This window comes from Sycon ciliatum, chromosome 2 (assembly GCF_964019385.1).
Source record: "Sycon ciliatum chromosome 2, ocSycCili1.1, whole genome shotgun sequence".
NCBI lineage: Eukaryota > Metazoa > Porifera > Calcarea > Leucosolenida > Sycettidae > Sycon > Sycon ciliatum.
The window spans coordinates 12460078-12481081 of NC_088644.1; the positions used below are offsets into that span (position 1 = coordinate 12460078).

Below are 21004 nucleotides of genomic sequence, written 5' to 3' on the forward strand. Positions count from 1 at the left end.
TCGGTAGACCATGCATGGTGGCACTGGAGTCCCTGGTAGATCTACGACTCGAGTTTGTGTGGACAAGATTTGAAAAGCTGCAAGCTAGCTGCCGCTGCAAGATCCTGCCTGCTGACGTCACCTGGCAGAACACGTTACAGTACTGATTCATCGCCTTTGTCGCCATGGTTCCATAGTCAGTTCAACCGGGATTTTCGAATGTGGATTGTCTGTCAATCAGGCAGTTCGTTGCAGCAGCTTGATTTTCAGAGAGCTTCACCTGCTGAGTTTCTTCTTCCCCGAACTCTGTCCACTCAAATGTAAATGTTTCTGAGCTTTATGTCCTTGCACTTGTCTTCTCCTGATCTACCGGTATAATCTCAACCATTCATCACCATGTCATCGGGGATTCTTTCCGCCCGTGATAATGACGAAAGTGGAAAGGTACTCTAGAAAGTTGCTTGCAACTACATGTATTGCAATAATATTTTATTGATCAATAATTCTCTCTTGCCTTGCCTTGTGTTCACCCAGCCGCAATCCTTGGCAGCTGGAGTTATATCTCGCTCCAAGCGTGCGACTATAATCACAAGTGCTCCTGACTTCACCCCACCTGGAAAGGAGAACGTGGCGTTACGCCTGGCAAAGAACAACACTGAGATGTGTGACACTGTGGTGGAAGGTCGAGGGGTGCGCGCAACACTAACAGATGTTAGTCCTCGACAGGGCAGCGATCTGTCCGATAACACGTTGGACATTGGCTTCTTGGCGGAGAACTCTACGGCGTCTTATGGTTCAGCGTCAGGTCAGTTTCTCCCATCACCCCAGACTCAGTCTGGTTAGATAATGCAAACAGTTCTGTGTGTACTTTACACGTAATTACAGTCACCTAAAAGTCTGTAGTACACTATTCCACTTGTCAGCAAGCTGCATACTCTACATCATCATCATCATGATACTGTGCTGATAACACCTTCATGGTTGATAATAAGCTAGCCGTCATAGGGTATTATCAAGAGTACATAACCCCCCAGAGTGTGCAACGCCGATCCAGCTCTGTGTAGGGTCTTGGTCGAGCGGAATCGGATCTTCTGATGTCATGCGTACACTTCACACCAGCGCAAGGCCGGTCTCGAGGCAGGGCACCATTGTTTTTGATCCAAGAGTACCCGCGACTCCCCGGGTTCCCCTCAGATGTGTACGGTATTATGACGCAAAGATCCGATTCCGCTCGACCAAGACCCTATGCAGAGCTGGATCAGGCGTTGCACACTCTGGGGGGTTATGTACTCTTGGTATTATCATGTATCATACATTTTGCGTGTAGGAGATACGGAAATATTCCCGTAGATGGAACTAACGCAATAAATAGAGTAAGCTACATACTCAGTACAAACACCATTAGCAAATCTTGTTTTCATGTAGATGGAACTGTGCACATTTATCAAGTCCCGCGTGACTGTTGCCGTAGAGATCGTGCCGTAGATCGAGCCAATCAACAATCTTGCAGAGTGTGAAGTATGTTCAATACTTCATGGGAAAACTTACCGTTCTTCAGTATTGCGAAACCGGTATATATTTTAAACTGCACTAGATTTGACCTTTGGACTTATTAAAGCATTTGTGTGATAGTGCTTTGGCGTGCTTGATAGATTTGCACTGTATTATTAATTAATTGAAGAGCAAGAAAAGTGTTACCAAACAGTATGAATGCCAAAGGAAAAAAGCAAAGAGAAAGAGAGAGAAGGAAAAAGCAATAAGGAGAGACAAATGCGTTTATGGAAATTCATAGATACGGTACGGTCCGCACAGGGACGTATGTGAGCAGGTACACTGAACCTGGGAGGCGTATACGAATACGGGGGTGCGTAAATAAACCCTACCGTACGGGAATTATGTACAAGTCAATCTGAGGTCTTGCAAACCAAATGTACAACCATGACTAATAAGAAACATGCATGACGAATATAGAAAAGGGAAATGAAAGTTGCTGATGCGATTTTTAATATGATAAGTATTAAATTCTGTTGAGAAACGAGAGGTACCAGGTTCAAGTCCTGCTTGGAAGCGGAAGGATTTTTTCCAACCGTGCTGCGACCCACAGTTAATTGGGAACTCGTGGCCTGGCATGAGTAATACATGGATGTGGCAAATGGGATTTAGGCCTTTGGCCTCTGGTTGGTGGATCTGATCTATCCTCCCCCACCGTTTAGGAGCCGCATCTGACGCCTGATCATGGGGTGGTGGCGTCCCACGGAAGCGGAAAGGTGGTTCTTGACCAGGGAGTTGTACGACTCCTTATTCTTGACCTGCCCGGTACGCGAACCCGTCGAATTTACATTTTTTTAAATTAAATTCTGTGCCCAAGGTCCGAGTCTAGAGTCGTACTGCCACAGTGCTACCGTTTGGCCTTTGTACAGTCAACTTCGCTTATAACGACACTCGGCGGGGCATCAGAAAAGTGTCGTTATACCCGAAGTCTCATTATATGTGTCACAGTTGGATGGGACTTTGCTCTGGGCATGAAAATTATGTCGTTATTCGCGAATTGTCGTTATATCCGCAGTCGTTATTAGCGAAGTTGACTGTACCGACCTTTATATAAGTACCCAGGTACATCAGGTAAACTGCCATATTTGACATAGATGGCCATATATGCATGAGAGGTCAGGTACTGTGCATGGAACAGTCACGTGGGGTACGATAACATTTAATGACATATTCCCCTTGCACGGGGACAGTATTGGCTCCAATATCTGGGAACGGCGCTGACATTGGCCTTCGCGTTGTTCTACACCGTACTGCACTTGAAAGCCGTGATCTAGTTCCCGCCTCTTACCCGGGAAGCGACATGTTGTGCAGGTCAGATCAACAGTACTTTGCTTCCAAGCCAGACATATTCAGCCCGGCAGCGACAGCGTATAGTGCTGCAACTTGCAGCTTGGTTGCACCACCAGCACAACTGGCCGCCACCATCACAATGCAAGATATGTTGTTTGGCGTATGCCCTCCGAAACCGAATCCAGAGAATCAGTGCTCGGATGATCGATGTTCAACTACATACTGTAGATGATCATTTTATCTGGGATATCATTGAACGGGTTCTGTCTGTTCACATGTTCTGCAACTCACAGACACTGATATCAGCCCCGGGCACAAGGAGCAGATAGCCTCTACCGAGAACAAACAGGTGCGCGGTTCCGCTGCTGCAGCCGATGGCGGTGCGGCCAGGGTAGACGAAGAAGACGAGGATGACGACGACTATGATGACGGTGCAAGTGGTTGTGGCGGCGGCAAGATGATATACCAGGACCACAGTACCGCGTCGCCACAGAACATCAATGTCATGACTGCGTCCACTGCGGCACTGCCTGCCGTCAGGTAAGATTTCTGCCACATGCAATGTTTGCTTATCAGCCAGGTTTCACATGGTTGGGACAGCTTTACTCTGACCCAAAGTACAAATATACAGGGCCGAAGCCCGGATTATGTGGTGTGAAGTTGCATCATCACGATTATAATTATGTGGTCCGAATTGGCTTTCCAACACTCCGAGACTGGTCCTTTCTGACTGGTGTGTAGCTTTAGATCTGAACCAGTATCACACTCTAGATGTGTATTCAGTACAGCGTACCTGTATTACTATTTGTAACGTTACATGTACTCTCCTGTTGTCCACTGTGCAGGAAATTCTGTACAGACAATGCAGAAACAGCTACTGTATCTGCTTCCGGTGAGCACTGCACGCCAACCAAGTCGACGACGGCGATGAGGGCGCTCCGGACACCTGTGAACCGACACGACAACACGCTGGACTCCATCGTGCCCACCGACATCGATGAGTCGTTTGCCGTGGGAGGCGTCGGCGACATGCCGCCTATCGGCGTGCCCTCATTCCGCAGGTACGGGCGAATTTCTCAATCATGTCGCGAGATATTGTTGATATATCCTTCATCTTTCTGTGAGAACCGGACCTATGGGACGGTGAGAAGGCAATCATGCCTGTGCAATTGGTGAAGTAAAATAAAAGTCAACAACAAAATATAAACAAAGAGTATGGGCTCTTCGTTTGAATTTTTCTGATAAGAAGACAGATAGTCAGTTGGCTTCATTGAATGACATGAATCCAAGTTGTGCGGCTACAGCTGTATCTGTACAACAACGCCATACTGCTCTCTCACAAAGTGTTGCTATGTGATGCCGACGTGTGCCCGTGTCTTTGCAGATACGCCGAGCTCCTTTCACCGACGTCGAATGATTTGTCCGCAGACAACCTTCACGCGGACATACAGCCGTACCCGGGCACCCCATCTCCGGCGAAGCGTCGCTCTCCCACCTCACGTGTGCCCGCGGACGCCACGCAGGCATCCAATAGCAGGACGTTTGACGAGAGTCACATCTATGCGCAGCCGCATCGTCCCAACTCATCCGCCTCCTTTACCAGCTGTACATCGTCGACCCCGTCAAGCTCCATCATTGAACATGTCGACGACTGTGCGCCCAGCTCTAAGAAGCTCTGCACCCCGATCGTGCAGAAAGTCAAGCAGATGACATCAATGGCCGAGTCCCCCGTCGCGCCATCTGCCGAACACAAGGCGATGATGCAGAAAATTCAGGTTGGTGTTCAAACTTCTAAGTGCAACACACACACACACACACGTAATCTAAAGGGCAGCTGGAAATGTCCTGAAGTAGGGCGCTCAGAACCGCGGGGGGGGGGGGGGGGGGGGGGGGGGGAGCCACTCTGCATGTATAATACTTTAGCTAAACCATCACTGCGGTGATACATGCTCTCTTTACATTGTCTGCAGAGAATGCATGCCCACTGAAAGCTGGGCACACGTGTTGCACAATGCCATGGCCTGCAGCTGTAACATGTTCATAGCCAAGTCAATGCAGTTTAACTTTAGTAGACCGAGAAGCACGACCTAGATATTGACATGTATTAGGACGGTAGGTAGGCAGGCAGGTAGGTAGGTAGGTACACACAGGTGACCAGGCATTTGAATGTTGTGTAGAATAGTCACAGGTTGTAACAGTCACTGGGTATGTGAACGAATCCACACACGCTTTCCTCGCTCTGCACAGCACCTACGCGCAGTAATTGATCGTGACTCGACATTGGAGAAGCAAGCACGGCAGGCATTGCAGCACTGCTTGGCTCGTGATGGCGGTTCTCAGCAGGAACTGGAGGCAGAGAGGCTGATGTTGTTAGCTGGTAAGTTGATCGTGTATGTGCTGCACGTGTGTTTCATTTGCAAGAAATTTCATTCAGCTCTTGCTCACTTCGACATGGGTCATATTGTTCTAAATTGACGTAGAGTTTCACTGTGATTCGTGAATGTGCCCATATTTCTCCCGTTCCGTTACCATCACTGATGCGCATATGCATGCACATTATTGCTTTTTTCCTCTCTTTCTCTTTTCTGCATTCAGGATTGAGGTCAAGCCGATGCACGTCGGAGATTGAGCGCCTGAGGCAGCAAGTCGCTGCTCCCGTCTCTTCTCGCAGTGGCACGGACAGTCCGTGTGATACCGAACTTGTTCTTTCAGGTGAGAGCTTGGATCGTGAAACACGGTTACATGTACAGTACTGTCGGGTAGCGCCGAAGAACGGCCAGGCTAGAATTTCATCAATCACGGCATGCCAATGCATACACGGTGACTCAACTGTGCATAGACTGTAATACATGAAAATAAGAACGGTCTAGGCTAGGAGGCTGACCCCCCTCCCCCAGTTCTTCGGCGACCAACAGTACTGTATTGCTAAAATACTAGTTGTACTTGTACATGTACCTGGACTAGATGATGATCCTGACTGAACATCACACACCAATGCAGCACTAGCTAGTTACGTAGTTATAATTATGGCGACTATTCTTACGATTGGAACTTTGTGCAGTAGAATTGGATTGTTGGATATTCCATATTCCTGCAGTGGAGATCTACTTGGATGATTGTTCGGACTGCAAGGTAGCCCCGTGTCATTTCTGAAATTGCTTGGCCTAACACATGAAGTGTTACACTGTAGTACTAGTACATTGAATGCTATCATTTCCTTATTCGTTGGAACTGCCTGGGCGAGTGTTTGAGTGAACCGTCGCGCTCTGGTGACATCATGTGATGTGTGTGTGTGTGCGTCTCTCTCTCTCTCTATCTATCTCTCTCTCTCTATCTCGCCCTCTCTCTCTCCCCCTCTCTCTCTCTCTCTCTCTCTCTCTCTCTCTCTCTCTCTCTCTCTCTCTCGCCCTCTCTCTCGCCCCCTCCCTCTCTCTCTCTCTCTCTCTCTCTCTCTCTCTCTCTCTCTCTCTCTCTCTCTCGCCCTCTCTCTCGCCCTCTCTCTCTCTCTCTCTCCCTCTCTCTCTCTCTCTCTCTCTCTCTCTCTCTCTCTCTCTCTCTCTCTCTCTCTCTCTCTCTCTCCCTCTCTCCGCTCGTCTCCATCTTGCTGCAGACATCTGTATTCCGTTGCATCTCAGCTTCTTGTCTACACTCGGCCGGGAATCAGGTTAGGTCCTGAGCAGTTGTGTGTCCATTGTGAAATACTGTACTTCGAGTACTAGAGAATGTTGGACCCACACGAGAGTTATATACCGTATTTCGCCGATTATAAGTCGCACCCCCATTTTCAGATTTGAGCCATATCTTTTCGATGTATTAAAGGGGAAGTTAAGGCAAAAATTAAAAGTTCACCAGTTGTAGTCTTCGGGGTGCTGAGTCGAATGGTCTTGGTCCGAGAAAGCTGAGACGCTCCCTTCCTACTTGAATCCCAATCGAACTCGCGCACTTCCACCGAAACTGGGTGACTGCGCCCTACTAGATGGGGATTTGTATGCAAAATGTCACTAAAAGCGCCATTTCGTTCTTATAAAAGCACGGATGACCGCGATTGGCCCATATGTTGTAGTCTTTTGGACGCTGAGTCGACTGGTTTTGGTCCGAAAAGGCTGCGATGCAGCGTTCCTCCTTTATTCCCAATCGAACATGGTTGAAGAAGCGGTCACGTGCTCCTGGGTGCCCAAATCACCTGGTCACCGCGCCAGCAGGCGACAACTTTCACACCAAGGTTCAACTCGAGTGACAGGACTGCACCCAAAAAAGGTCAAAACAGGCTGTAAGTTGTACCCTGCAGGCACGGTGACCAGGTGACTGGTGTACGCAGGAGCACGTGACCGCTTGTTCTACCATGTTCGATTGGGAATTAGGGGCGAACGCTGCATCGCAGCCTTTTCGGACCAAAACCAGTCGACTCAGCGACCAAAAGACTATAACATATGGGCCAATCGCGGTCATTCGTGCTTTTATAAGAACGAAATGGCCCTTTTAGTGACATTTTGCATACAAATCCCCATCTAGTAGGGCGCAGTCACCCAGTTTCGGTGGAAGTGCGCGAGTTCGATTGGGATTCAAGTAGGAAGGGAGCGTCTCAGCTTTCTCGGACCAAGACCATTCGACTCAGCACCCCGAAGACTACAACTGGTGAAATTTTAATTTTTGCCTTAACTTCCCCTTTAACTTCAGTAGTAAGTCATGCTCGATTGTAAGTCGCACCCCTTTTTTACCCTTGGTTTTTTTTAATGTAAAAAGGTGCTACTTGGTCCGGCTCATCGCAATTGTCGCTTATCTCCCACGCACCTTTTGACAGGTAAAACCAGTCCGATCACGATATCTAACTTACTTTTGCTTGGGAGGTTGTGATGGCAAGATCAAAGGAGGCACCAAAGAAAAATGATCGTGACTAGCACTTTGAATCGCGATGTGTTCGACTTTTTTGGGAAGTGGGAATCTGGCCATTCACTGTCTGTGTTGCCAAAAGCCAAGCGCAGCGACCCGAAGACCGGAACTGTGGTAGGGGCAACTGACATCCTGGAGAGCGTGACAGGCACGCGTGCACGGCAGAGGAGTACGAGCCGCATGAGCGTCATGCTGAAGAAGAAAGGTGTTTTTGATGCGATGCGCCCGGCCGACGGTTGTTGTTCCTTGCTTGGTGGACCTAGCAGCAGTGTTACAAGAGTCGTGGTCAGCGTATCCAGCGGAGCGTATGACACCTGTCTGGAGAGGCCTGTATGCCTCGAAGGCTTTGTTGAAACACACTGTGGCGACACACAGGTCACACTGCCCACGGTTCCTTCAAGCACCGAAGTGACAGTCACAGCTGTTCCTTTCCCATTGCTGCCATACGACGGCCTGAGTGAGAAAGCAAGAGATACTCCGTCTACGCCAGCAGCTAGACACCAGAAAATGTCAGCTCATGTAAGACGCGGCAGCTCGAGTGATGCAGAGTTGAATGAACTCTGGACCTGTAAGAGTGTGAGTGCAAGAACGCGCTCCTTCGCGGATTTATTTCGTGCATTTTGCTTACTTTGCTTCCTTTCTTCGACTCGCTTCACCTGATTCCATTGCTGAAATTTTTTTCTTGTGGCGGAGAGTATTCTTGTATCATGCTTCCTCACTATGCCTACTGGAAATTTCACAGAGCGGTAAAAAACTCCTCTTCTTAGTGGTGATAGATAAGCGACAATTGCGATGAGCCGGACCAAGTACTTATAATCGGGGAAATACGGCAATGGGCTATGACAGCGGTTTAGCGTGGTCTTCACTAACCACTTCTTGAAGGTGTCAACTCTCAAGTGCAAAGCAAATGTACCGCAAACGTTTTTCGTGCCTGGTGGTCATCACAGTACGGAAAGACTGCGAACCAACGGGCTTGATACAGCCTCTGTTATGGGCAGACGGAAAGACTGAGCTCTGAGGCCAAACTACCTGGATTTGGATGCACCACAGTTGAGTAATCACTAAGGGGTCGTCCACAAATATCAATATTTTTTTAGGGAAGATATTGGTTCGGTTTTTTTTTGGGGGGGGGGGGGTCTCTGTTTGTCTCACCTTTAGATGTGGACGGGCACTGTACAAACATGTAGTTGATGACCGACGAAAAGCGAAAGTTAGCCTCATGAAGGCCACGGCAAAGTTTTACGACCGTAGCCATGGACACCTGGATGTACAGTATGGTGAATTTGGAGTCGCTGTTGGTCGCGTTTCATGAGGAGATTGCCCTTCATTAAATAATATCGGTCCTTGCATAAACGTGTGTATGTTCGTTTTGAGGAAGGGGGGGGGGGGGGGGGAGTGAGGGGTCTGGGGAGAAATGAACAATATCGTCTTGAAAAAAATATCGGTATTTTCAGATGGCCCCTCAATATGTAGAAATACGGGTTTTTTTAAAGTATGCATGCCATACCAAGTCCAGTGGTTCTGCTACTTGCAGGCCGTGTTGCAGTTGTCACCATTGCGAGAGACGAAGGTGTGTTGCTAGACGGCGCAGGCAGCAATTCTGTTGCTGCGGGTTGGTTAGATACTGCAAGTTTAACAAGGTGACATACAAGTATTGCTGAGCCAAGATAATGTCGTTGTGGGCATAACATATGAGAGAAGGCCAGGAAACCGAAAGCCAATTCACAATAATCTATTTCGAATTTGGAAGAAGTACGTATGCCACCAGCAGCACTACATACGATGCATGAAGGAGTATTACCTTATTTCTCACTATTGGCTCTGGAGTAGTTTCCTGCGTTCCTCATCTCCCGACACACCTGCTCTACATCTGAGCTGCTTCTACACAGACGGTCTCCCACGCTTTGCTCGCTGTTCTTCCGGCTCCGGATCTGGAACTACACAAGTAGACTGGGCAGCTTCGGAGAGCCTCTGCTTCAGACGAAACTGCTCTGCCAAGGTGTGTGAAGAAGCTGCATGAACATCAAAGATAACAAAATGTAGGGTTACCGTACAATGCCCACAACGAGGCAGTGTTAAAATGGGATTCTGAGACATTACCGACATTCTGACATATGGCAAGTGCCCTGCAGGTCACACAGTCACTACTTACTGCTTTGTAAGATCAGACCAAATGAGTCCGCTGGGAGGCTCTTGGCAGAGTTGGTGGACAAGGTCTCCAGGCTGCCATGAAGGTCGTCCGAATGCTTGGCATTCGTGGCAAGATAGATCTGCCCTTCCAACAACGTCAGCATATTGCACGCTTGTTTTGCCGCATGCTGAATGCCCTGGTGCAGTCTGCACCTAACGAGAGAACAACACGGCTGGTTCATCACAACTTTGAGCCCCAATGTTATTGTTTAGGTGGTATCAATAATACTGATAACTGACAAACAATTGTCTTTTTGGAAATCAAAGAGCCCAGTGGAATGCGTCACATATCTGGTGAAAGGGAATGTCACCGCACACCAATGGTGCCTGCTTGCTTGCCTCCCAGCATCGCTTGAAACAGCCGGGCTTTCATTGGTTGTATGTTGCTTTGGAGCACTGCGGGCGAACCCCAAGTCCAGGCAAAGTTGAGGCGAGGCGACTCCAGATACTTTGCGGGGAGCGATTCCCAGCTGTGCTCCGTGATGAGGCTGAAGATGGCAAACATGTGCTTGCATGTGAGGCCATGTTGATGCCAGTCTTCGCAACTGCAACATGGCTTCATGGCAACTTCAGATACTTTGCGGGGAGCGATTCCCAGCTGTGCTCCGTGATGAGGCTGAAGATGGCAAACATGTGCTTGCATGTGAGGCCATGCTGATGCCAGTCTTCGCAACTGCAACATGGCTTCATGGCAACTTCAGATACTTTGCGGGGAGCGATTCCCAGCTGTGCTCCGTGATGAGGCTGAAGATGGCAAACATGTGCCTGCATGTGAGGCCATGCTGATGCCAGTCTTCGCAACTGCAACATGGCTTCATGGCAACTTCAGATACTTTGCGGGGAGTGATTCCCAGCTTTGCTCCGTGATGAGGCTGAAGATGGCAAACATGTGCTTGCATGTGAGGCCATGTTGATGCCAGTCTTCGCAACTGCAACATGGCTTCATGGCAACTTCAGATACTTTGCGGGGAGCGATTCCCAGCTTTGCTCCGTGATGAGGCTGAAGATGGCAAACATGTACAGTGCTTGCATGTGAGGCCATGCTGATGCCAGTCTTCGCAACTGCAACATGGCTTCATGGCAACTTTCGATACTTTGCGGGGAGCGATTCCCAGCTGTGCTCCGTGATGAGGCGGAAGATGGCAAACATGTACATTGCTTGCATGTGAGGCCATGTTGATGCCAGTCTTCGCAACTGCAACATGGCACTCCCAGGCGAACAACATGTTTGCTAGTTGCCGGCTGCACAGTGATCTGTTCTCCTCCAGTCTTAAAACACACAATGTTCATAAGTTTGAGAGAGTTGAAACGGGAAAAGTCTGAACACACACACACACACACACACACACACACACACACACACACACACACACACACACACACACACAAATGGGTTACAGTGAAATTATCCATAACAGCAAGAGTAGATAAAGCAGAGTGTGCAACTCACGATGGTTCCTGTGGGAGCGTAATCCGTGCAGTACGTCATTTCTGACGGCATGGTAAGTCACGTGTACGTTGAAAAGTTGCATAACCAGTCGCGGTGGTGCAGGTCACTGAGTTTGTGCTGATTTTGGGTTTTTTGATACGGACAGCCGGGTGAATTTACTTGACAGCGGATGTACTGGGCGTATGCAGTCACACCAAAACACCGAAATTCCAAAACAAGAAGTCTAAAATCATGCAAACTTGGCTGATTTCCGGGCTGTGCAACACAAAAATTCAAGGTGTACGCAAGTCGCGGCTTCGCTGACCTCATCAGGGTGCCGTAGTGCGCGAACTGCGCTGTTTCAGATCTGATATGCACAGTTGCACACTCTGGTTTATGTACTCTTGATAACGGGCATTATCCATAAAAGCCATTTGTCTGACTTCAATGACTTTTGAGAAAAGCAGGTCCCTGTGCAAGCTGATGGGAGATAACACTGACTTAAATTTTAAGAAACAGCAATCCAATATTTTTCATTATGGATTGTCCACGAATAATTTTTTTAGAGAAGATAATTGTTTTTTTGGGGGGGGGGGAGGGGGTTGGTCTCTACTCGCCTCATCGTTGTGAAAAAATATCGATCCCCAGATTTGGACCGGCACTGTGTAAACATGTTCATGTAGTTAGTGACCTGCAAAACGTGAAAGTCAGCCTCGTGGATATAGCCATGGCAAGGTTGTGCGACCGTGGCAATGAAGACCAACGTGTGCGGCGAATGTGGGCTTGATCTTGGTCACGTTTCACGAGGAGTTAAAAAATGCTGATCCCTGCATAAACGTATGTTCGTTTTGAGGGGGGGGGGGGGAGAAATGAACGAATATCGTCTTGAAAAAATATGGACATTTACGGATGGCCCCTAATCAGGAATCAAACATCTGATCTGGGCACCTGTTCCCCACCAGGCCTACTGTTGGCACGTGGGCACCTGTGTTTGAGCTCAGCAGCTGTGTTTCCACTGTTGCTTGTCTGCAGTTGCGTACTTTCTCGTCGTTGCTCGGGCCGGTTGTGATGTGATCGCCACCACTCATGTTCAATCGTCACTGGAAATCTCTGGTCTCAGTGGCGAGCTCAAGTTCAAGGATCAATTAACGCTGTAAGTCAGATTATGGTGTGTGTGTGTGGAGAGGGGGGGGGGGGGGGGGGGGGTGCTTGTTTCTGGCCCGATGCCGTTACGTGTAATCCAGTACTCGTGCTTTTCAATCTCTCTCTCTCTCTATCGCTCTTCCTTCCAAGGGAACGTGTGTGTGCGTGCGTGTGTGTGTGTGTGCGTGTGTGTGTGTGCGATTGCCGACAAGCGCGCATGTGTTCCTGGATGTGACTGTGTTCTTGTGTGCTGTGCTTGTCTTGTTCCTTGTGCAAGGTCATCTGTTCCCAATGGTGTGCAGGTTGACATTGAACTCTACTATATGGTATGTCCTAACAGTGGCCGGGTACTTACTGTAAAAGCCATTATTCTAACGGGGCGCATATACAGGTAGACTCCCTTTAATTCGAACCTCAAATTGCCAGGCCCTAACTTCGAATTATCCAGAACTTCTAATTATCCAAATGCAGCCCCATGCACTGATATGTATATCAAAATGCTTGAAATCGCATGCTGAATATTTTTTGCACATTTTTATTTGCATCAACGAAACATAGGTGGTCGTACCGGTCATGTACAACGGATCATCAAAACACTGGATCGACACAAAATCATTTTGACATTATCTTCATCTTCTAGTGAAGAAGTTGTCAGTCACTGCAGCTTTCCTGAAACAATTTCAACGGAAAAGAACTGCGCTGCCTAATCCGCGTCATGAAAGGCCGTCGAACAGCAGCACGCCGTTCTGAAGAACGGAAATGGAGCATAGGCATCGACAATATTTACGACAATAGTGTTGTTGTTCGCCAACATCCCCGCGCACGACCTGGCGCGGCAAGAAAGGCCATCGAGATTCGCGAAGAGAGTCAGCCACCTGGAAGAAGTCGTCTTCAATCAAACATTTGCAATTTGCCTAGCACGGGTGTAGCGACCTCGCTGCATGACGTCAGCTCCCTCACCAGATATACGCATGCGCATGACACATTTCTTCCTCTTTGCTCTAAAATAAACAACAACAACTAGACAAAGTTGCCCTCTCCTCGGAGTTGTAATTTATTAGGCCCCAGGGTGGTATGTCCCGGGATTCATCTGTCTCCCCCGTGAACAGATACGACCTCTGCCATCTTGGGTGCCTAAATTGGTGACCCCCGACGCTGCGCTCGCGGAGCATTCTAGTATTTTAACTTTCCGGATTTGGGAATTTGTGGTGCCTCTCGCCGCCCACCCGCCCTCGGCACACCTGGAGCTGCTGCGGACTACGCCCTCCTGGCTCCCACCGCCGCCATCCGTCGTCATGCTGCTTCCGCCCGTCAGCCTGCCAGCCATCACTGGTTTTCGCCGCAGTGACTGAGTCCGTTCCTGCGTGCACCGCATTCTGGCTGCCTGTCAATCACCGGCTGTTGACATTAAACTTCAGCCTCAACATCCGCACCTCACCGCCTGGACTTGGAGCAGCTGTGGAGCAACCACCCTCCAACCACCGTCCAGTGTGCGCCGGCCACAAGCTGGAGCTTGGCCCCCTCCCACCCGCAAAGCCTCCCCAGTCGTGGAGCCAGCACTGCTGCTACTACTACAAAATTGTATTGCTGTCATGTTCCGTACCTGGATTGGCTGCCGACTACCCAGTCGCCGCCTCGCCACAATGCTATACGCGGCTACATGGGCTGTTCATCGGCAAGTTTCCCCGCAACTGATTACTGCGCGTCTTTGCCTCTGCCTTCACAGTTTGCATACAGTTTTTTCTCTCTCTTTCTGCCTCTGACATGCTCTCCACCTCTGTCACGTTAATCCACCTCTGACATGTTAACCCGCCTCTGTCACGCATCTCTTTTCGCTTCCTGCATTTTTCCCTCTGTTTCGGCCTTTGTTGCTTCGTTAACAAACATTGGGTACGCCACATGCAGCGCTCTTTCTATTTCCTTGTTTTTTTCTCTGTCGTTCTCTGCGCTCCGCTTGTTCTCTGGTGGGGGAGTACTGTAGCGACCTCGCTGCATGACGTCAGCTCCCTCACCAGATATACGCATGCGCATGACACATTTCTTCCTCTTTGCTCTAAAATAAACAACAACAACTAGACAAAGTTGCCCTCTCCTCGGAGTTGTAATTTATTAGGCCCCAGGGTGGTATGTCCCGGGATTCATCTGTCTCCCCCGTGAACAGATACGACCTCTGCCATCCTGGGTGCCTAAACGGGCTTGAATCAAATTTAGAGAGAAGTAGGGTTTCTTGAACGCTATAGTCGATCCTGCAGCGGACCATCAATCGATTTTTGAGCTACTCTTGGCTAGAGAAAGAGAAAAGAATGAACTTCGAATTACAAGGATAGCAACTCAATCTCACTTCGAAATAAGCGTTCAAAGGACATAGCCAATGTACTGTAAACAGCTCTTCTGTACGAAGACTGGGTTCGAATTATCCAACCGGCGCACATTTCGTACTTAGAATTATGCATTCGATTTTGACTTGAAGTGACTTGCAGAAGATCGGTACGACGAAAAAGTTCGAATTACACGGAATGTTCGAATTAAACCGTATTCGAATTAGAGGGAGTCCACCTGTATAACGATTCCTAAAATTGACTGGTTTATGTGTACCAAAGGTTCTCACTCATTCTCAACGCTCAATAGCAACAGCATTGTATCGATTTCTGTATAACGATTTCTATTTTAACGACAGATTTCTCCTCGTTAACTCGTTAGAATTAGCACTTCGTTATAAATATGGCTTTTACAGACTCAGCACTCAATTCCCCTGCGAAAGATTTTTCAGTACTACCAACTTCGTGATTAACTTAGTGTATAACAACACTCACGAACAACAACACTATCTTGAGACCTAGTAACCAACCGCCTACCAATTTACAGGAAATTGATATTAATCTTGGGCTTGTATGGGACTTGAATCCAGACTCTCTGGCAACGATGAGAGAGTTGCATTCCTAGAGTAACAAGGACAGATCTGCATCATAGTGCTCGCTGCTTACATGTAGCTGAGCTGTGTGGCTTCTGTCATTTTCTGCTACTCCCAGGTTCAAAGTCGGAAAGGCAGTTCAGGCGACAACGACACAGCTCCACTAACACCGCGGAAGCGCAGGATCTTGGTCAGTTGTAGCACTCTTCAAGGGTTCATTTCCTCTGCTTGGCAGGTCATGTGAAGCTGTGATGTGCTCGGTTTGTGCGTGTCTCATGCTCCCCCGTGAAACCTGGTCGGATCCACTCCTGCGCATTCTGATTCTTTCCAAATTCACCCAGTCTTTTCTGATGCATTCTGATCGATGCAAAGAATCAAAATGCATTGCATGATTAATTTTCCAATGAGTGGTGTTCTGAAGGGGGTTTGTTTTCTGGTATTTTGTCTGCAGGGTCAGCATGGTGCCCTGTCCAAGCTCACGCCGAAAAAGCAACGGTCCAGCACATTATCTATGCCAGGTACACTGCACCACTCTCTGACTCTCTGACTGTTCTTGTGGCTGCTTCCTGTTGTCTATCATGATAGTGATGATGATCAATTGATCATAGACATGCTTGGGTGGTGGGCAGCGGGGTAGTGATCAGACAGCTGTAACTTACGTGAAACCAAGTGGGTGTGCTTGCTTGTATGTGTGTGTGTGTGTGTCTAACATAGCTGTTCGCTATCATCGCTTCCGCGATGGGCATGTCTGAATCTGTGTGTGTGTGAGTGTGTGCACACAACTATATCTATTTAGCATGGCAGTGTACATGTGAGAGAAAGGTCCAATTGGAATCTGCTCTGACTGAAAGCATGGTAGCAGGGTAGTACACGCGCTCAAGAAACTGTAGTATACCTCAACAAGCAACTCCAGTCATCTTTCGCATTGCTATTTTAGTGTTGAAAACTGGAAAGTAGCTCAGCTGTTACTGTCGTGGATTGTGTTGTTGCCAGGTGGAGCTGCGTTGATGACGAGGTTCACCTTGGGCGCATCCTGCCAACTGTCTGTAAACTCTCTGCAGACATACAACAGTTTTAAGATGCAGGAGGTGAGTGCTGCCGGTGGTCGCTTGATGCATCAACATGTGTGTGTGTGTATGGGGGGAGTGCTTGTGTGTGGGTGTGCCTGTGTGTGCGAGTGTATGTGTGGGTACGAGTGGGTGTGCTTGTGGGTGGGGTGAGGTGTAGACTAGGCTTTTAAATGCAGGTGGAATCCTGATTAACCCTTTATGTACTGAAAAAATTGTACACAGACTGAATTTGATCTTGACTCACCTCAAATTCTATAACTATCTGGGTCGTAACTTTAGTCTCCTTTTGACGATTTTTTCAATCTTGGGCTTCCTGGAAAGCTCGTCGCAAGAGGAACACATTGAGCCCACGCTTGCCACCACGAAGGTCAAAACGCCAGCGCTACAGCCCAGCGTCTTAGCTGCAACGCCAATATTTCGACAGAAGTCGTCTTGCATCAGCCATTTCGCTCTCCTTGCTCGTAACAACTAACTGTTACTTCAAAAAAATTCACAAACTGCCATGAGTCCGTTTACCATTTTGAACGTGTTTCTACGTCACTGCATGCCAAGAATGATGGGGAAATCCCTCATTCAAATTTGCGCGAGCGGCTATTGAGCGACATTTGCCGCAATTCGACTTTCGAGCTTTGTAACTCTGGAACCACACATCGGAGCGCTTCAGCGATTATTTCACTGGACAGCTGGGAGTTTTCTCTTTGACCTACATATTTTAGTTTTCGGATATAACCCAGGAACGACTGAGTTACGATCGATTGAAAATTTGAAAAGTTTCGATCCCAAGGGATCGAAAGTTGTACAGTCCGTACACAAAGGGTTAATTGCCAGGGGAAAACTTCTGATTATCCAAAAATGTACATACCCGCACCACAACTCTCGACGCATGGCTCTGAGCAAAGGTTATTGAACTGAAGGCAGTACGAGGTGTGTGGGGACAAGCAAAGGTTATTGAACTGGAGGCAGTACGAGTTGTGTGTGGACAAGCAAAAGTTATTGAACTGAAGGCAGTACCAGTTGTGTGGGGGACTCGAGTCTTGTCTATGCCAAAGGCTAGGTGTGTACAAAGTCTACAGATGTGTAAGTGTACGTGTATTTGCTTTTTTCTATGGCAATCTACTGCTTGGCCTTTCCAAATACAAGAAACCAACCTTTTTCTTTTGGAACCTCTTATTTGTTTCTTGCCGTGCCCCCCCCCCCCCCCCCCCTCACGCAGTGGAGCAGTCATCAGCTGTTGCACGGCAGTGTGGATGTGCGCATTGCTGGACGTCCGCTCTATTCTCAGCACTACCACTCTGCGTTCCTCGTAAGTGCTTCTTCTGCTTCTGCTGCTGCTGGTGCCCTGTCTTTCCCTCTCTATCCTGCTCCCTCTCTTCATGATCGTGTTTAGTGTGACCTGTAAGCATGCTGTGAATAGTGATGGATGACATAATGTGCCTTGCACACGAGTGTGCTCGGGTTAATAATTGTCGTCTGTTGGTGGAACGTATTGATCTCGGTTTCCTTGAGCATATTCCAGGTGAGGATCATTCCTTGATTTAGCATTCTGTGTGCTTTCCTTCTTGCACTGTGTTGCATCGTAGACGTGGCGCGAGGAAATCAGTGGCCAGCCAAACTGGCGCCGTTTCTGGTGCTTCCTGGATGGTGTCGTACTAAAGGCCTGGCAGTACCCAGCAGATCAAGAAGCTGAGGCGGTATGTAACTGCTAAGTTATATTAGCTCTCTTGTTATTGCAACAGATTACTTCTAGAACTCGCTGCTGCACTTTACATGTGCCAACAACACCCATTGGCCAGAACTGGTTTTTTTGCTGTTTAATAGTAGTAGAAGGCTGCGTACGGTGCCAGAGCCAACCAGGTGGAGAGAGCATCATTCACCCCACTGGTGTTTTCGACCTCGGGTGTGGCGGGCAAGGAAACCACTATATTCCTGAAGTCGCTAGCTGCTTTGGTTGTAGACAAAAACAAAGACCTGGTATATTCTGCAGTGATGGGGGAGTTACGCACCCGGGTTTCTTTTTCCTGCTGCGATGGGCAGTCACATGCTTTAGGGGCTGCAGGGCGTCTTACCTTTGCCGCAATGTCGGGAGCCCCTTTGCAGCATATTGCTGCCGGCTGTGCTGACACGGGCAGAGGCGTGACTTCGCCTTCGCATGCCGGTCGGCAATTTGATCAGGTAACGATTTCTTGTCAAGCTTTTGTGTTAAATCTTACATTTCCATTGAATTGGGTGTTCTATCTATTTCCGAATTTGGGTTGTCCTTTTGCTTTGGTTCACTTCCTGTTCCATTTCACACACACACACACACACACACACACACACACACACACACACACACACACACACACACACACACATGCGTGGTACAGGAACCTATCCAGACGTTGGATCTGGCCACGTTGCACGAAGGTGACTGCACTCTTACGGCTGCTGCGCCCAACTCACTGGTCTGCATTCGCAAGAACTCCATCGCCATCAATGTGGAAGGCACTACCACAGAGAACGAGCGGTAAGCCACTGTTTTAGTTGACTATGGGAGTGGGCACTGACGAGAGAGAAGAAACAGTTCTGACTTGACAAATTTTTGATCAGTCGTGAGCACTCACATGATGCATCCATGTCTTGTATTGTTGTATTACTTACCGTATCACTTCACTATCACAAAATATCATTGTTCAGTATTGCTTCATTGTGCTTGTTGTCCGTTGCAGGTTTCTTTTCTTTGCCGATTCTAAAGAGAACCAAGCCCTGTGGATTGCAGCATTCCAGCAGGCATGTCTCAATCTCGCAACGTGGAAGACTCTCCCGCGCTGAAGCTAAGTGCCCGTCCCGTTACTGCATTTGTTCCTCAGGACCCAGGTCGGTGTTCTGAGTGCATTCTGAGCACCTCACTTTACCACCTTGGTTCGCAACCCATCATGCCAATCGTTTTATATCTCTTGTTCTGCATCTTTTAGTACTGGATGTGACTTCTCCAGTGTTCAGCACAGCAACGTATCGTGACCTTAGCTTAGGGATTTAGCACGAGTAGTAGTATTTAGACCAGTGCCGCACACCATGCGTTGTGCATGTTCCCTGACCCCGTGGCAGCATGGCATTGCTGCTCTCCCTAACCAGTTGATAGTGCCGCTAACATACGCAGCGCAGGCAGCCGTTACGAGAAGTTCCCACTGGACCTGCCCGCTATCGGGTGGCACCGTACAACATGCTGTGCTAGACTTTGTGTCCGTCCGCAGGACTTCTGCCGTGAGATTCTCATGGCTATATGTTGGCATCATTTCATGGCTTAGTACATGATTTTCTCGTCCTTTACACCCGCGATCACAACCGTATCACACAGATGTAGCATCTTTGCATTACATCCTAACCTGCGTTTGTTCCTAACCTGCGTTTGTTTCACCTCGGTAACGTACATGTATCTCACACGTCGCTCCCCAGCTACTCTACTTTACTCTACTTTACTCTACTTTAGATGTTTTAGTGTGATCCGCTCCGTTCTGCTTTAACCTCCACTGCCTATCGTTTCTCACTTGTGTACTTTGTTTCTGTCAGTTTGTGTACCTGGATGTGGTTGTCCTGGAGTATTGCACAGCACTTCTGGAGTACAGTCCAGCCGTGAATAACGACCTCGGGTGTAACACCAAGTCGAGATAATAATATCTTCAGACCTACAGTATTGGCCGCTTGGTAGTCAAGTCAACTTCGTGAATGACGACCTCAAGTAACACCAAAACTGACCAAATCGAGATTATTAACGACACACTCTTCAGACCTATTGACATTGTGATAGTCAATCTCACGAATAACGATAAGTCGCAAAATATATTTTAAATACTTCGAAGAAACAGCACTTTTCTCGTGCCCAATCGTCAATCGAGGATTGTTATTCGCAAGGTTGATCACAGCCGGCGTGTAGGCTGCCTTGCTCATGGCATACTTATAAGTTATAATAATATATGTTATGCCAATGCCGGCGGAGTTTCTAATGGGCGCTATGTCTGCAGTGTGAGTCGCAAGTGCAGCGCTATCACCTATGCATGCTGCGAGGCCGTGCTTCGTCAAAGCATGTCAACTGATGATGTTATCGCATAACCCAGGAACCAGTCAATTTTGTTGCCAAACAGTGCACAACTGCTTCATGCATGTGATAGCCAGGAATCAATGTCAGTTTTCACTGTGTACCCACGTTATGCCCTGGCCTGTACAGTGTGGCCTATTGCCACCTCAGCAAGCTATACATTGAAACCTGTCTAGGACGACCGCTGAAGGGACCTTCAAAACCTGGTCTCTGTTACCAGATGGTCTCCTTATCCAGGGTCATTTGACTGGAAATAGCATTCCTTGGCGCTGGTTTTAGTGGTCTTCTAGGGCAGGTGGTCACCTTGGCAGGTTTTACTGTATATTAAATAGTACACGATTCTGTTGCTTGCTACTGACTAGACTGTCGATGGCTGCAGCCCAGCCCTTCATCTTGCCTATACAGACTCAGTCAGTCAGTAGGTTTCTTACAGCAGTTACCAAGTACTAACTCTGCACTGAGTGTGCAGCCAAGAG

At 48.3% G+C, this 21004-nt stretch overlaps 1 protein-coding gene across 1 annotated transcript; it reads left to right on the forward strand.

The window, feature by feature from the left end:
* The first annotated feature begins 235 nt into the window (after nt 1–235).
* LOC135808759 (anillin-like) lies at nt 236–20016 on the forward strand. Its single transcript, XM_065321986.1, has 17 exons — nt 236–423; nt 514–784; nt 3114–3360; nt 3666–3881; nt 4205–4595; nt 5068–5197; nt 5416–5532; nt 6431–6484; nt 12362–12482; nt 12750–12798; nt 15502–15573; nt 15835–15901; nt 16377–16471; nt 17667–17756; nt 18034–18144; nt 18820–18959; nt 19162–20016. Exons 1-17 carry the CDS (start codon nt 376–378, stop codon nt 19262–19264), a joined length of 2322 nt encoding a protein of 773 aa, XP_065178058.1. The 5' UTR covers nt 236–375; the 3' UTR covers nt 19265–20016.
* The last annotated feature ends 988 nt before the right edge of the window (nt 20017–21004 follow it).

Coding starts and splice junctions, on each gene's coding strand:
- LOC135808759 (XM_065321986.1), top strand. CDS start 376: ATGTCATCGGGGATTCTTTCCGCCCGTGATAATGACGAAAGTGGAAAG. Junction 3,361..3,665: donor GCGGCACTGCCTGCCGTCAG/GTAAGATTTCTG, acceptor TCCACTGTGCAG/GAAATTCTGTACAGACAATG. Junction 4,596..5,067: donor CGATGATGCAGAAAATTCAG/GTTGGTGTTCAA, acceptor CGCTCTGCACAG/CACCTACGCGCAGTAATTGA.